We start from the raw sequence: 17,417 nt of genomic DNA, 5'->3' as shown, positions 1-17,417 counted from the left end.
AGTGGATTGTGATGAGGGGGGGGGGGTACAATTAGATACTAAACAACCAACAGGAGATACCCTTATAAACTAGAGGATGAAGAATTTATACAGGGAGATGTATACATGTAATATTATTATTTTTTTATTATTATTATTATTAACGATTTATATAGCGCCAACAGTTTACGCAGCGCTTTACAATGTGTAGGGGAGACAACACAATTACAGTACAATACAAAAGGTACAGGAGGGCCCTGCTCATAGAGCTTACATTCTAAAGGGAGGGGGTGGTGGTACAAAAGGTAATATGCAGAGAATGAGAGATATCAATGTATATATAGAAATTACTGACATATACTGTACATCCAATGTGCAACAATAAGAGAACTAGCAACACCTCTTTATACCATCCAGCTATATGTATATACATGTAATATGCAGATTAGTAGCACAATGTACACGGCTGTTACAGACTATACATGAATGTTTTAAATCCCGAGATATCAGGATCCCCGGACGGTTCTCACTAATCAAATTTTCAAAATCCTTCCCTTTCTCTGCTCTCCACTCTCCCCATTTCATCACCTGAGCCATGTGTTACCTGGCTGGTCCCACTCTTTGTCAGGTTTCCCCAATCCACCACACCCCTGCACTGACATGAAACAAAGCATTTAACTGATGGATACAATTGTCCTGTCTAGATATCGACAATGTGGTACACTATTATATTGACTCCTCCCATTGGAAGGAGTGTGTGTGGGGTAGGGAGCTGACAGCGTTTGGCCCAATTTTTTCTAAAACGACTTCAGGTGCACCTAGAAAAAAATACAACCACTGATTTATTGTTTAATTTTACCAACAAATCCACTTGATCACGCTTTGATAAACAAAACCATTTATTACCTGTCAGCTCTGACAATAAATACATATTGTCTTTCGAAAACAAAGTCATATGATTTTATATCATGCATGATAAATCTAATGGAATTTAAAATAGGCTTCAATAACAAAACAAAAAAAAATAAAAAAACATGCTAAATGTAATAAATGTGGAGATGAGATCAATAAAGGAAGAGGCATTACAAAAGCGCAGGTCAGGAAACCTAAAGGAAAGGTCTAAATTCAATACACACAGGGTATAGTATAGTATAGTATAGCATAGCATAGTATAGTATAATATAGAATAGTATAGGAAGTTTAGTGTAGTGTAGTATAGTATAATATAATAGACACAAGTCAGTTTACATCTGCCACTCCATAGAGGTGAATGGAGGGTCCGATTTGGTTGGACCGATCATGTGAAAGAGGCCTGAGGCGGTTAACACACGGATGCGCTGCGTTTACTCACACTGTGGGTGTAATGCAATGCACCTGTGGCTTTCCTGCAGGTAAGCTGCACTTTGCCGTAGAATTCTTTTATATAATGCAGGTGTGGTGCACTTTCTGAAACTGCACCAAACCCACATGTAATAACAGAAGTCTATGGCTCAGTGCAGGAACCCGCAGGTGCACCACAGTACAGCCAGCAGCCACTGCAGAACAGATATGTCCATATGTTATAATATAAACTGACATTTAATAACAGTCTTTCATTCAGGTATCACTGGCTGTAGGCTTCCCCAGGCATTTGGTATCACTATGCCTATGACAGGAGCCGGTGCTATACCGGCTTTTCTCTGCAGCCGCTTGTCTCCTCTACTGCTGGCTTCTTTCACAACACTTTGCCACATGTGGCCCCCCCCCCCCCAGGCCACTGGTTGGGTACCCCTGACATACAATGTCTGTACAGCTTTGCAATACACCAAGGCAGTGCATTTTGTGTATATATATATATATATATATATATATATATATATATATATATATATATATATATATATATTATATATGTTGTATTATAGATCTCCTGTCTTTCTTCCCTCTACTTGCTGAGGATATTTCATTGCATTGATTCAAATAAATCATAATTCAGCCACTGGGTCAACAACTAACCAAATGAAAAGGTAGTACATCTGATTAATGTTGTTCCCTAGCTTCCAGCCTACGCAACTTGGATTACATGGTCTCTGGCTAAAAATCATTACTGAACAGAGTCTATTGTTTTCAATCAGCAGTGAGATAAGAGGATAAAAAACAGCAGCCCCCGTGTACATAGATTAATTACCAACTACACAGTGGAACAAGGTTTTTAATACATTAAAACACATTGATAAGATTGTTTGTAATAAGCCAATTTCTTTCATGTATATGAAAAAAAAAACATTGAAAAGGCTTTAATTCCTCTTTAAGATATAGATTATACTACTCTAAATGTGTGTAGGACAGCTGGAACTGCTTGGAATGGTTTACATCTGTTCGGACATTGTCATTAACCACTTGCTGACTGTATAACTTACATATACGGATCACATACCTAGTATGTGATTCTGCACGTCCGGGTCTGGGGCACGCATGCACGTCCACTGTGATTATATATGATCTGTGGGTATCGTGGACGCGATTTCCACTGACACACACAATCATTAGGCAGATCGCCTTTCTGTCAGTAGGAAAGGCATTGATCCTGTGCTCCTGTAAAGCAGGAACATGGTTCCATGCCTTCCCCTAGTAAAAGAACTGCCTAGGTGCACAGCTAATTATTTGATCACCAATGATGTTAACAACTTTGCAGCCAGTGTCATTAGTACAGTGACGGTGGTCGGTGGATATTTTTAGCACTGATCACTGTATTAGTGTAACTGGTCCCCAAAAAGTGTCAAAAGTGTCAGTTAGTGTCCAATTTGTCCTCCACAATATCACAGTCCCACTATAAGCCATTGATCGCTGCCATTACTAGTAAACAAAAAGAAATAAAAATAAAATTCCATAAATATATCCCATAGTTTGTGGATACTATAACTTTTGCATAAACCAATCAATATAAGCTTATTGAGATTTTAATTTTACCAAAAAAATGTAGCAGAATACATATTGTACTAAATTAATGAAGATATTTTATTTTTTGCATGTATTTATTGGATGTTATGTTTTATAGCAGAAAGTAAAAAATATTGTTTTTTTTTCTTCAATTTTCTTCAAAATTGTTGGTCTTTTTTTGTTTGAAGTGCAAAAAATTAAAAATGCAGAGGTGATTAAATTACCACCAAAAGAAAGCTCTATTTGTGAAAAAAAAGACTAAAATGTTATTTGGGTTACAGCATCGCACAACCACGCAATTGTCAATTAAAATAATAACAGTGCCACATCGCAAAAAGTGGCCTGGTCATGAAGGAGTATAAATCTTCTGAAGAAAAAAAATCTTCTGGAGGTGAAGTGGTTAAAGCGAACCTGTGTGCAGACTTTGCACCCTGGAGCATTTGTATACTTTAAACAGTCAATAAAAGAAATTTAAAACAGTCCCTCATTTAACTCTATAGCTATGGAAATTGTGAAGAAATTAATCTTCAAGCTTACAATGGATACACAGAAGCTTTTTCTATATTGCAAAATAATCTTGGCAGCCTGGCAGCCTGGAGAAATGAGACAGATCGCTGCTGGAGGTAAGTAATATAATCCACCAAAAAGAATGGTCTGGATAGCCAAGTGAGAAAAATTAGCTGCACACCAACATCTGTCCAATAGGTTTCTTGAAAGACTGCCACCAGGACTAAAACAATGGACCAAGGAGTGACGACGTTTCACACGTACATTGTGGTTCAAAAACCCAGAGTTTTGAAAAAGCACAATGCATGTGTGAAACATCATCACCCCTTGGTCCATTGTTTTAGTCCTGGTGGCAGTCTTTCAAGAAACCTATTGGACGAATGTTGGTGTGCAGCTAATTTTTCTCACTTGGTCAGCCTGGCAGCCCTCTATAGTAATCACGCAGCAAATGTTTATAAGTTGTGAGAAACCATCTGCAAACCTGTCTTTAGAGTAATTGCTATGATTCTAGGGGAGCTTTTAGAACAAATTACTTCACACTACTTGAAGCTAGAGTGGCTAGGGATGGCTTATTTTAAGCTATTTTGCTGCTTGTTAGGAATATGTGAATCTTACAATGTTCATAGTCTAGGCAGATGTACAATTTAAAACAGTTGATACATTCTTGCCCTCACTGGCCCATGAAGCACTGTCAAGCCTCCTACTGGTATATCCACACTCCACAAACTGGCATTGTTGGTCCAGATTTTTGCAGTTCTTACAAAATCTCCAACCCTGGCTACAGTCAGGATGCTGTCATGGTACTTTCACACAGTGACATTAGTTTGAAGTTTTAGAGATTGCAAATTAAAGCAGGATGGAAACTACAGCTTCAGCCTTGAGTTTTTATAGCAAACCTGTGCAGCCATTGCACCAAATTCTAAGCCTAAACGCAGCAAAATATTTTTTTTTTACAACAGACCAAAAGAAGGGATATTGGGATCTTCTCTCAATAGAGGTAATGTTTAGTTCTATGTTTAATGAAAATGTATTCTATGCTACTTTCTACTAATTTGATTTGATAAAAGGGGTGCTTTTTTTAAGACAGCATAGTTAGGTTGCCTCCCATACCAACGTATCTTATCTAATGGTGGCAAGGCCTGTAGGACCAGAGCTACCCTCCCCCCTCATCCTTTCTGATACATATTCCCTTGAAAATCATATGGCACTGGTGTCAGATACTGTTTTTGTGATTTTTGTAAAGCCCTCAAAGCAACCAGTGGGTATGCAATGTCACGTTCTGCATTGCTGTAAACTTGCTTTTGACATATTTTTTTATTATAGCTAACAGTATGCTTTCGCCGCTCCTCAGCTGCTCCTGAGAGACTGTTATGCCTCATACACATGATCGGATTTTCCAACGGGAAATTTTCGATGCCAGGCTATTGGCGGAAAATCAGACCAAGTGTACTCTCCTTCGGACAATTGTTGTCGGACTTTTCGCCAACAAATGTTGGCTAGCAGGTTTTCAAATTTTCTGCCAACAAATGTGTGTTGTCAGATTTTCCAATCGTGCATACGCAAGTCCGTCGGACAAAAGTCCAAAGTACAAACACGCATGCTTGGAAGCAAGGAGGAGCTAGAAGTGGTCGGTCTTGTAAACTAGTGCTCGTAATGGAGAATTAACATTCGTGACGTGGCAAATTATGAAATTTAGAAATGCAGCGCACATTCTCTTCTTATTTATTGAGATAATAATGAATAATTTCCCAAGGGTTTTTTTTTTTTTTCTAGTGATATCAAGAATAATATTATTATGCTTTTTTTTTATTTATTTTTAATTTTTTTGGGGGCAAGTTATCACAACACCCTTATCCAGTAGTTTTTAAGATCAAAGAACAATTATGTTGGTGTCAATTTTACATTGTATTTTTTTTAAATGTAACTGCCTACTCTCAAGCTGTCATTTGATGTAAAACACTTAGCCAAGTATTCATCTACATTTTTTTTTTTATTGTGCAGTAAAAAAGAAAACAAATAAAATTAGATATGCTATCTGTCAATAGAACGTAACCATTCTATGCATCTAAAAATATAGAAAATATACCAAATCAAATCATTATTCAACTAAAAAAATCATGTCAAAGCAATAACTCCAAGGCCAATAATAAATAACACATTATCTTCTCCGATTCCAATTCGGACCTAGTCTTCCGGAAAGTCTGGTCGTGTGTATGCAGCATTACACTAAATTAGCAGAAGGAGCCCAAAGGGTGGCACTAAAGAGCTGACAAACAACGTAGTTTGTCTTATGTTTGTAATTGTTGGCCAACAATTGTGTGGCCGCGTGTATGCAAGTTTGGGCCAATGGCCTTTGGTCAAAATTCCACAGTTTTGTTGGCCAACAATCCGATCGTGTGTATGAGGCTTTATGTGCATCATTATGCTCGTACCATGGCCATTGCCCTAAGAAAATTATTTTTAAAAATGGTAATCACGCACAACACTATTTAAAATTCTTCCAAAAAACACAAACAAATGTGTCCACCACTACCTTTTTAGGGTTATAGAGGTCCCATTTCAAGATGTGTACACTTGTAATTCCTGTACAGGGCACTTTTTTGGGCTGCAACTCAGCAAGCATTGTATAGTTATCGGTTCCCTATGTTCTTACCAATTTAGGAACATGTTCCTGATACAGAAATTGTACTTTGTTTTTTCTCTTTCCACAAAACTGAGCACCACAGATGTGAGGCTGCTGAGAATTCTCCATCAATGTGATAAACACACAATTGTGTGTTCTGAATAACCTGTTTTAATTTCAGGCAGCACTTGAGTCCAGCCACAACAATACCACATTCCAGAATGCTTGCCCTTCTTTCACTACTCCTCACTTCTTTCAAGCTTCATATTCATCTGCTTCATTTAAAAAGCTCGGCACCTGGCTAATTAGAGTGAACTTTGCCCCGATCCTTTAAGTTTTAAACACACCATACCATACCCACTATAATCATGGTGTGTGGTATGCTTCAAATGTTGCTTTTTTATCCCCTCATAATATGTCCCTGTAATCCAACTTACAATGTTGAGATATAGATAGTTCCAATATGTATTTGTATTTGTTCTGAAATGTTGACCAAGTGTACAATATGCATATGCAGAACTTTGAAACTTTGTAATAGGCAAGAAAACCATTGCTGTGAAGTCTCTGCTTCAGCTTAACAGAAACATTCACATTCTAAGGCCGCGCACACACGGGCGGACTGTTCGCCCAACTTTGTCCGCTGAACAGTGTTTCAGCGGACAGTCTGCTCGTGTGTGGGCTTCAGCGGACAGTTTCAGCGGACAGTCTGACGAACAACGTTTTTCGGAATTTCCGTAAGACAGTCCGCTGAAACTTGGTTTCAGCGGACAGTCCGCTCGTGTGTAGGCTTGTTCGACAAACTAAGTTTCGCGCATGCTCAGAAAGGATTTACACGGCGAAGGTTGCATTGCAGTGTATTGGACGTCGAATTTCTCGTCCCGTCGTACGTGCCGTTCACGTCATCGCGCACGCTTTCAGCGGACTGTTCGTTCATCGTGTGTGGTCAAGTCCGTTCATGCAAATTTTGAGCGGACTGTTTGTCGGATTGTTTGACGAACAAAGTTGGGCGAACAGTCCGCCCGTGTGTACGCGGCCTTACTCTCCTCTTTCCTAAAAACACAAAACATTTAATTTTTTTGTGTCACCCCAATCCATAAATTCACATGCTTATGGAACATTCTAATATACACAGGCCATGTTCCCCTTTAAAAGCCATAGACAAGCTTCTTAACCACTTCCCAACCAGCGCACGCCGATGTACGTCGGCACAATGGCACGGACAGGCAAATTGGCGTACAGATATGTCCATTTGTATTTGCGCCCTGCCATTGCGTACGCGCCAGCACGTGCATGTTCCGGTCGGGACCCCCGTGAGTCCGCTCGCGGGTCCCGCGGACCGCGATCGTCTCATGGGGAGGCTGGACGGGGAGATGCCGTTGTAAACAGCATTTCCCCCATTCTGCCTAGCAACAAGTGACACTGATCTCTGCTCCATGTGATTGGAGCAGAGCTCGGTGTTCACTATCACACAGCCCAGCCCCCCACAGTTAGTAACACGACCCTAGGAACACTTAAATACTACACGGCCACCCCCTGGTTAACCCCTTCACTGCCAGTGTCATTTACATAGGAATCAGTACATTTGTATAGCACTGATTGCTGTATAAATGACAACGGCCCCAAAAATGTGTAAAAAATGTCCGATGTGTCTGCCATAATGTCGCAGTCACAATAAAAATCGCTGATCACCGCCTTTACTAGTAAAAAAAAATATTAATAAAAATGCCATAAAACTATCTCCTATTTTGTAAACGCTATAAATTTTGCGCAAACCAATCAATATTTGCTTATTGTGATTTTTTTTACCAAAAATATGTAGAAGAATACATATCGGCCTAAACTGAGGAAAAAAAAATGTTTTTTATATATTTTTGGGGGATTTTTATTATAGGAATATGTAAAAAATAATGCATTTTTTTCAAAATTGTGGCTCTATGTTTGTTTATAGCGCAAAAAATAAAAACCGTAGAGGTGATCAAATGCCACCAAAAGAAAGCTCTATTTGTGGGGAAAAAAAAGACATCAATTTTGTTTGGGAGCTACGTCGCACGACTGCCCAATTGTCGCTTAAAGCGATGCTGTGCTGAATCGCAAAAAGTGGTCTGATCTTAAGCCAGCAAAATGGTCCGGTCTGAAAGTGGTTAAACCTTATACCTAGAAGTTAGTCACATTCAACTGGACCTGTTGTGTAAGTAAAATGTATCTAACTACTACTGGGTATACAAAGACCTGGATAAATGAGAACCTTCACAGACACTTCTAAACCTTCATACATTTAGATAAATTCAGACATGCATATAGATATAAAGGTAGATGCTAATACCTTTACTTAAAGAGGAAGTAAACCCTGATGGGTTTACTTCCTCTTTGTCTCCCTGCAAAGGTAAAGCATAATGGACTACTATGCATCGCATAGTAGTCCATTATGTGTCACTTACCTGACTCAGGAGCCAGCGAAGTCACCGCTGTCCCCTGTAGTTCCGAGCGTCCATATTCTTGGTGGGTCTCACTGCTCTGGCGCTGTGATTCACCGGAGCAGTGATGATGTCACTCCCGCGCATGCGCACGGGAGCCGACACTCGCGGCATGTCGCCGAGATCTGCGGCTTGCCCAGTGCGCCTGCGCGCCGCTGTCTTCAGGTAAATATCAGGTAAATATCTCCTAAGCCGTATAGGTTTAGGAGATATTTCTTGGACCTACAGGTAAGCCTTAATCTAGGCTTACCTGTAGGTCAAAGTGGTTTGTAAGGGTTTACAACCACTTTAAAGTATAACTAAAGGCAATTTTTTTTTTAGATAGATCAGGACATCTGTCAATTCTTATTGGAATCTGTGCCCCCGTTAAGTAGATTCACCCTCTCTAATTGTGCTGGTTACCATTGTCATTGAAAGTGAAAATAAAATAAAATCCCAAAATATTGGGTTGTCCCCAGAAAAGTAATCAAGGGGAAATGTTCCAATGGGGACACTAGTTCTGGTGACCTGGGGGTCCCCAAAGAATTCTCCTTATTTTAAGGGATTTCCTCTCACTTACTGTTTGGCTGTGGGACAGGAAGTGAAGAGAAATCTCTGCAATGGGACAGAGATGGCGGAAAAAAAATCTGACCGGGTTTACTACCCTCCCTTGCTTTATCCAAAATTTAAAAAAAAACACTTGCCTATAGTTTTACTTTAACATCACACAGTAGACAATGTGCAACAATTCAGACATATCAGAGATTTTAATTTACTGGTAAAGATTTCTGATTGGCTGCTATAAGTTACTTTCTGTTTTTACTTTAATTAAGAGCATAATGCCGCAACAGAAGGTAGCATTATAATCACTATGCCATACAGACATAAAATAACCCATTTGGGTTAATTTAGTTTAATTTATCTATTAGTTATACTTACTGGAAAAGACCGTGCAGACATCAATAGTTGAACCTCTTGTCAAATAAAATATTATTCTTACCAGAACACATCCAACTTAAGAAAAGGTTTGTTAGAAGCAAGTTCCCCCTATTCACAGATGTATGTTCAGCTTTTCATACCTTGACAGACCATTAAGCTTTTAAACAGCATGTGCCCTTTTCCAGCCTATAGACAGAAGATATTTTCTTGGCACTTTTCCATTTCTAAATACACTAAGATCGGCTGTCTGTCCAGTATTCTGCTCATTATTTCATCATGAAAAAGAAATGTCTCTTTTAAAAATATGGGACAAACTTTACATGGATTATGTCATACGGTTAGCGTATTGATAAATATTAAGATGTCATTAAATATTTTTAAAGCAATCATTTCTGCTCATCACAATGTCTCTAATATAAATTCATCATTGCTTGAAAGGTAAAACAATCCAGCTTGAATTTTGTTCACACTATTTGAGCTGATTCATAAACCTGCAGGAACAAGGTGTCCCCATTGCCATTGCCAACAGGAATCAACCAAATACGTCATTACACTAGTGCAGGTAAGAAAAGGAGAGAGATGACATTTAAGTGGCTAATATGGGTATCAAAAAATTAATTTTATTCTTCCAGCTTCTAAAAACTAGCCTCTTTTGTCGTGAACTGATTCCTGTGAGCAATTAACAGGAGTACTTCATGACATGGTCTCCTAAAACCTTAGTAAAGCTTTGATGATAATAAATCTAACTGAGACTTATAATTACCTGTCCATAAATTGAAGCCATTTCTGAATACACAGCTGTGCTGTATAGGATGCATAGGTAAATACACGTGATAATTACTTTAAATGCCAGCAAATCCCTATTTGATTAAGTAGATGATGTTTAGACAAACAGTGGTTGCATGGAATTAAATGTAACTGGAAGACTGATATTTAATAAGAAATGGAGGCATCTTAGCTAATCTGAGATTTAGCTGCTCCTCATGTTCATAAATTGGAACATTTTTGAATGGCTCCTTAAAGTACTAGATCATTTCCATTCTCCTCACGGTTTTCCAGCTCTCCATACAGCATACAGATCATTAGGAAACTACGAAGCAATCAAGTAATGTGCGTCTGATGAAATTACTCTATCAATGTGCTGGGCTCCTACTCATCCCATCCCCCAACCCCACAGAAACAAAACAACATGGGACAGTTTTAGAGTCACAATAACCTTTCCAGATGGAAAAGTGAAATGAAAGCAATAGCATAAATCTTCCAAACCATACTTTGTACCTTGTCATATCGATTTACCAAAGTAGATTGTATTGTATTTCAATCTCAAATACCAGTAATTGTAAATATCAGTAAACAAGGTACAGTGATGTCTCGGTTCATGAACGCTTCTGCTCACGAACAGCTCGGTTCGAACAGAAGAATCCACAAAAATTTGCTTCGGTATGCAAACTCTGCTTCGGTTCACGAACATGAGGAATCTTCCCTGCTCTGTTACGTGGTCACGACTTCCTGTAGGTGAGATCGCAGTCAAGAGACACTGAAAGTGTGCTGTGAAGACACTAACAGTATTGAGAAGCTTTTTGGTGTGCTTTTTTAGCACATACTGTACGGTACTGTACAGCACATCCCTGTGCACACTTTCTGTAAAGCTTTTTTGTGTGCTTTTTATCACATACTGTACTGTACCTGACATTCAGTATGGCACCAAAGAAAATTCAGAGAAAGAAGTAAGAAGAAAGTGCGGAGCAATAATAAAGGTGACAAGACTGTTCAGAGCAAGCATGTTGTTGAAAAGAAAGTGCAGAGCGGTAATGCAGGTGACAAGAAGGTGTTAGTTAGTGTTCTCTCTCTTCATACTGTACTGTACTTTGTTTCATATTTTTGTGTTTCAAAAACAAAAAAAAAAAGTTCAGAACAGATTAACCTGATTTACATTGAACCCTATGGGAAAATTTGCCCCGGTTTGTAACCAATTTGGTTCACGACCAGAGTCGTAGAACAAATTAAGTTCGTAAACCAAGGTATCACTGTACTACATTTTTTTTTTTTTTTTTTTTATAAGAGACAATGCAGGAGTTCAGGATTATTGATTTCTTTTGGGATCACTTTTACTTTTGCATTGAAGCCAAGGGCATTATGTTCTTTCATATTACCAGTCAGGTTTGACTGGCTTAAGGCACTCAAAAATTGAAGTTGATTCATACAGGTCTGGTGCAATTGTGTAATAAACAGACAGCACATGGGCATAATATCAGATGAACATCAGTTTGTCAATCTCATAGAGTTTCTTGTACAGTCTGGCTGATAAGCAAATAACAGCTAGCTTCAATTGATGTGCTCTATGGCGAGATTTCCTAACATCTAGGGGCTTATTTTGATGTGATTCAATGCGCTACCATAAATAAAAGTGTTGCCCATAGCAACCATAATATTTACTTCACTTATAAAAATCAAGATCTGTGGGAATGACAGCTGACTGGATCCTATGGGCAAAAATAAGCTTTCTTGTTAGCATATTTTTAATATACAAAATCAGTAATTACCAATGGACATGTGTGAGAATTATTCCATCAAGCTATTTTTTGTGAATGAGTACATTTGATAAAGACAACTATAGACTCTTTAACTTGCATTACTGAATTGGAAGTAGCTGCATGTTCAAATACGTCTAAGAAATAGAAGTTGATTTCAGTTACCTGCAGCTATGATAATTTCATTGAACATTTCATATGCTTCTTTAGCCAGGATCAATTAATTTCTGGTACATTTTATCATATAATATGGGTGAGTTGTCTCTTAAGTGGAGTTTCTTATGACAAATTAATTTAGTATCTGAATAACCTATAGATGGGATATATAAAATATATAATCACTAGCAACTGTGTGCAGTACGATAACCAATGTTAGCTGTGGTCAGTTGAGTTTCTTTAAAAATTCTTCATTAGAGGAAGTATATCATTATAAAAAAGCAACACTCAGATATAAAGAAAAAGTTCTCCAATGGACAACACTACACCTTAGTGGAATTTCCATGAAATGATTTCCTGCATTATTTAGTAAGGCATAGTAGAGTGCCAGGCTGATACGGAAAATGCACTACAACGGATATCAACCAATCAGAATCATCAATCGCAGCCCTGACTTTGGTAAAACGACTTTGTACTGTCTTACCCAGTAAATCCATATCCTCTTTTATACAACATGACTTTAATAAGGATCAGTGACACAAAAGTGATTTCTGTATACAGACTACACTAACGAGAAATAAAATTGGTGAAGTTGTCTACTTTTAGCCAGATATATGAGCTGTGATAGAAAATGCAGCTATTTTTATTTATCTGCTTTTGTAGTTATAAACTACTTGCAATGCACTATTTCTGCAGTTATCCAGTGACAGCACTCTCATTATAAATGATTACACGCTACGTGTAACAATTACCAATTCACCACTTTCATGGCAACATAAAGTCTTCTATAAAAGAGCTAATCCCCTTGTCAAATGCACTAATTGTGATGCACGTTAAATTAATTGTCTGAGAAGCAGCTTCATTGTTTCACACTAGAAAAAAATCATGTGTGGTCACATGTAGCAAATATTATAAAAGTGGGTTACTGTGTTAGCTGATAGAGGGATGGTACTGCAAGCTATGAAGAGTCATGCATAAAGAATTAAGGAGTCAGATCAAGAAGGAAGATTATGATAACACAAGGATACATTAACTATTCCCATGGCACTTGTGTCACCAAAGCACCAAGAACTCATGGACCTTGGGTTTAGTATAAAGGTTACCCCACCCCCTCACCCCAAGTTAAACATATTATACATAGTAGAGTCACTATAATTGACTTATTGTTCTGAACCCTCTCTCTTTTATTTGCTTGTGGGAAATACATGCCCAATACAAGTCTATTGGCTACACAAATTCATTATTTGCATGATACCATTCATCCTAGGATGTTTTTCCCCCTAAAACCTGATTTCTTAACACTGAATGACGATTAGTGAATTCTTTTACAACTGTATCTAGGCTATAAATTCCTCAACACTGACCTTTCCATACACCTGCAGAAATAGACCCTGGCTTGTACATACGCTCACACTAGTTACAGGTTGCAGTGGCCAAAGTAGCATACAGTGTCTCTTATCTTAATATGTATAATTAGGTGAGCCTTGATCTTATACCTTTTTTGTTATTTATAACTCATGTACATCACAAATTACTTTATAAAAAAAACCCTTATGGTTAGATAAAATGAATAACATTGATTAGTAATAATGGTGATAGTACTGAGTAATAGTATTCTATATTTAACATTTTCGTTTTGTTAGTTGTGTACTCTAAATACAATATTTTCTTTGATTCACACTTTTCTGCTGTATGATACCTCAAAAAAAGGAATCTTTATCTGAATTAGTGCTTGGTAAAGCACCCAAAAAATGATCGTGATCCAATACTAAAAGGGATGGAGGAGGAGAATTCTTATGTATTTGCATTAGTGATCTCCTGCCCACTCCCTTCCTAAGGGGCCCTGCGTGTTCAGACTGTAGATCAACTGCCAGCCTTGCTGATATACAGGAATCAGTGTAGTTTATCCTTCACAATGCCTTTAAGTCTCTGCTGTTACACATTCTGCTTACATAATAACAACCTCCTTATGGAAATAGCATGGATGCACAGGCAATGTTATGCATGCAGTAAAATTAAGGAGGTGTGAAGCGAGGGATAAGAAAAAGTGAGGAATATGTGCCTTAATACTTGCAACCAGACAAGAATGTTCCCAGAAAAACTCCCTTCATTGCATCCTTGCTGCCAATAGGTGGGGCCCACAAGCTTTTGGCCACTCACCGGTTCCTCTAAGAGGAAATCCGCACACATCTACTGCTTCAGAATTTTTTTTCTGCTCTCTCTTTCTGTCTGCAAGCATTTGTGTCCCACAAAGGCTGATCACTGCAGCCCAGGCACATGAATGCAGCCTTTTGTAAGAATTCCTCAGCCTCCGTGCTTCCCAGAACAGTGGGTCTCCAGGCTGCATGGAATGATGTGAGAGGCAGCAGATTCCCCTAGCACATTTCATTCAGTCACACCTGTCACAAAAACAACTCTTCAAATACAGTCTGACAGCCTGTAGAGTAAAATAAGACAGCATGCACACAGTGCATAATAAAACACACATCCTCATAGTTATAGCATAACAGTATAGGACCAATAGATATACTGCATGGCTCTTAACAAAACCTATATCTTGGCATTGCTGAAACACCTGTATGATTTCCAGATTCTTTCATTGCTGTTAGCACTGTCTCATATAGACATTTTCATGCTGTTGTAGTATTGACACCAAGTATGGTAGATTCAATAGAAGGCTATATGAATGGGAATATAACACAACCATACAGCAATACTAGCATAACATTAAAATAAATATCATATCACACATCATGCTCAGAGTTACTGCAAGGAAACACGACTGGAGAATATAAATGATGTAGAATATCTTACCAATGTGGATGATTGAATCTGATCTAGAGTCTGCTCTTGTCCTGTCCCAAGATACAGTCCAGAAGACGGACAGATAGATCACTGCATGCAAAATGTCCATCTTCTTCAATGACTGCTGACCACAAATCAGATCTTCATGAGAAGTCTGGGAACAGCGTTGAGAGTTAGGCAGATCTCAGAAGAGTTTAATCCCTGTATTTTTATGGGGTAAAAGATGGAGGCATCGGGGGAGATAAACCAGAATGGATCAAGCAGGGAAAAGTCTATCAGTAAGATTTTTTTCCTTGATGCAAAACCAACACACAATATTTGATTCTTAGAATGTGAATTAAATATCCACTGGGCATCCAAAGCTGAGCATGAGAATGATTTTACATGCACCACAGAAAATTCTCCATAGAGCCGCATATACTAGAGCAGGCAAACTGCAGAAAATGACAGTAATCCTTCAGGATCCTAGTGCAGATCTAGCTCACAGAAAACCCTTTTAGATTAACGGGAGAGTAAATAGCATACACACGCACAAGAACTGGCTATATACAGGCTTTGATTCTTGCATCTTCTTCTATTGAGCAGTGTGTGACAAATGTGCATGGGAATACAACAGCAGCATCCAGCTGTAAAAGTAAAGAGCTGCTGCATGTATTTTCAGCTTCCACTTGGATAGATGCTTGGATAACGAGGGAATCCTAATACCATCCAAATGAATTGAAGGCTTATCCTCAAACAGGTTGAGAGTGCAGTTTAGATGCTTCGGTGTGAGCAGGATGTCTAGTGGGGAGCAGTGCTGGATAACAGAATGCTCCCAGTTCTCAGCTTCAGCAGCAGCAGCAGCAGACAGGCAGCCAGCACGTTGCCTAGAAATGAATCACCTAGGAGAAGCAGGGAAATACAGAGAGGAGATAAGAGTACCATCAAAGCCAGGGAGAGAGGCAGAAACTGAGAGCTGTAGAGGCATCTAGCTCCTCCCTCTTGTCCCTATCTGCAATACAAGGGGAAATAAGACACAGCTCCCAACTTCTCACTTGGCCTTTGAAACCAGAAGAGGGAAGATGTTATGCTTAAAGCCTGATTGAAATATTATACATATATACAGTATATATATATATATATATATATATATATATATATATATATATATATATATATATATATATATATATATGACACAGAAATGCATAATGCACCAATGACACGCTGTTCCCTTGCCATGTAACATTTCGGACATGGACACAGGTCATAGAAAATGCAAATTAATTTCTCTCCACCCCACTGGGACAATCAATTTAATTGCTTGATGCCCTAGAATATTATACAGCAGTACACAAATCGTGCTGATTTTACTTAATCTAGGAAAGAAGGCAGCTTGACTTGTCCATCTGCCTGCTATGTTTTTTAATGAATAGTGACATTAGCAAGCGTTTTAAAACTGATCGCTTTGCAATATATAGCTCTAATTGCTGACTAAACAGATTTTTATTTTTATTCTCTTTTTGCTGCTCAGACCCACAGCAGGGTTAATTTCAGCCAGATCAGATTTTCAGATGTAGCTGAAGTAGAGCTAAATATGCCTAGAAGCAGCAGTTAAAGATATTCTGATCTTTTGTCTACAACAATGGTCATGACCTGACTGCTATCCAGCATCTTAACAAAAGAATTGTCTTTGATTTTGCTCACAATTACTAGGCAGAATTCCCCAACTGACAAATTAAATGAAAATTTGTTCCAAAAAAAAAAAAAAAAAACCCTAACACAAACATGCCTACAATGCAAGATGCTGTATTTGTATTATGGCCATCATTTTTTTCAGTTTAAGGGTCTGGAAATAAAATGTCATTTAAAAATATAGATGTATGAAAAGCAATCCTCCTTGTCTATTTTATTCCTTTTGCGATTTAATAATGCTTTGATAAAATCATTATTTCAAACTTTTGTTCACTTGTCTTGTACTTACATTAGAATACTTTTTCTGGGGCACTAACTAATCTCCTGGCACTTGACTCAATATCTATTTAGGAACTCACTTGGGGTTCCTTTTTATTATAAGATCTATGTCATTATTGAGGCCAGACTGTCAGAGTATCATGTGCTCCGGTGTATTAAATTAGCTGTTCTGTATAATCATATTTTCAAGGGTAGGACATAACACTTCCCCAGCCACAGTTGAATGACCTGGGAAAAAAAATAATGAGATTAAGTTTATAGGGATGTCAGAAGCTTTCTGTGACCTAGTGACATAGAAACCAGGGTCATGGCATTCACAAAATCTACTAGGTGCTAAGGAGTACCTGAACTGTGACCCACTGCTCTTATATCACTTATGCTTGCCAGCTCAGAACACATTCTCCTCGCTGTAGTTTTGAGCCACTAACCACAGAGGGCCTTATTATAGTGAGCCAGTGAGGATCAGATTATAAGAACTTCTACTGGAGACATATTGGTGAGAATGAGGACCGTCATCCTCGTCCATGCTTCACAGTCAATATTCGATTGGCA

The 17,417-nt window shown here is 38.3% G+C and overlaps 1 protein-coding gene across 1 annotated transcript in view; it reads right to left on the bottom strand.

Annotated features, from left to right (window-relative positions):
- Positions 1 to 15,849, bottom strand: part of GRID2 (glutamate ionotropic receptor delta type subunit 2) — a 1,483,303-nt gene extending 1,467,454 nt beyond the window's left edge. Inside the window, exon 1 of the mRNA XM_077476559.1 lies at positions 14,922 to 15,849. Within this exon, the coding sequence (XP_077332685.1) occupies positions 14,922 to 15,021 (100 nt within the window). The 5' untranslated portion in view covers positions 15,022 to 15,849. The remainder of the gene's footprint in view (positions 1 to 14,921) is intronic.
- Between the last annotated feature and the right edge of the window lie 1,568 nt (positions 15,850 to 17,417).

Source organism: Lithobates pipiens, unplaced genomic scaffold (genome assembly GCF_037356315.1).
Source record: "Lithobates pipiens isolate NorthernLeopardFrog02 unplaced genomic scaffold, aLitPip1_a1.2 Scaffold_13, whole genome shotgun sequence".
In the NCBI taxonomy this organism is placed as follows: domain Eukaryota; kingdom Metazoa; phylum Chordata; class Amphibia; order Anura; family Ranidae; genus Lithobates; species Lithobates pipiens.
This window is presented reverse-complemented; position numbering and strand designations above follow the sequence as displayed.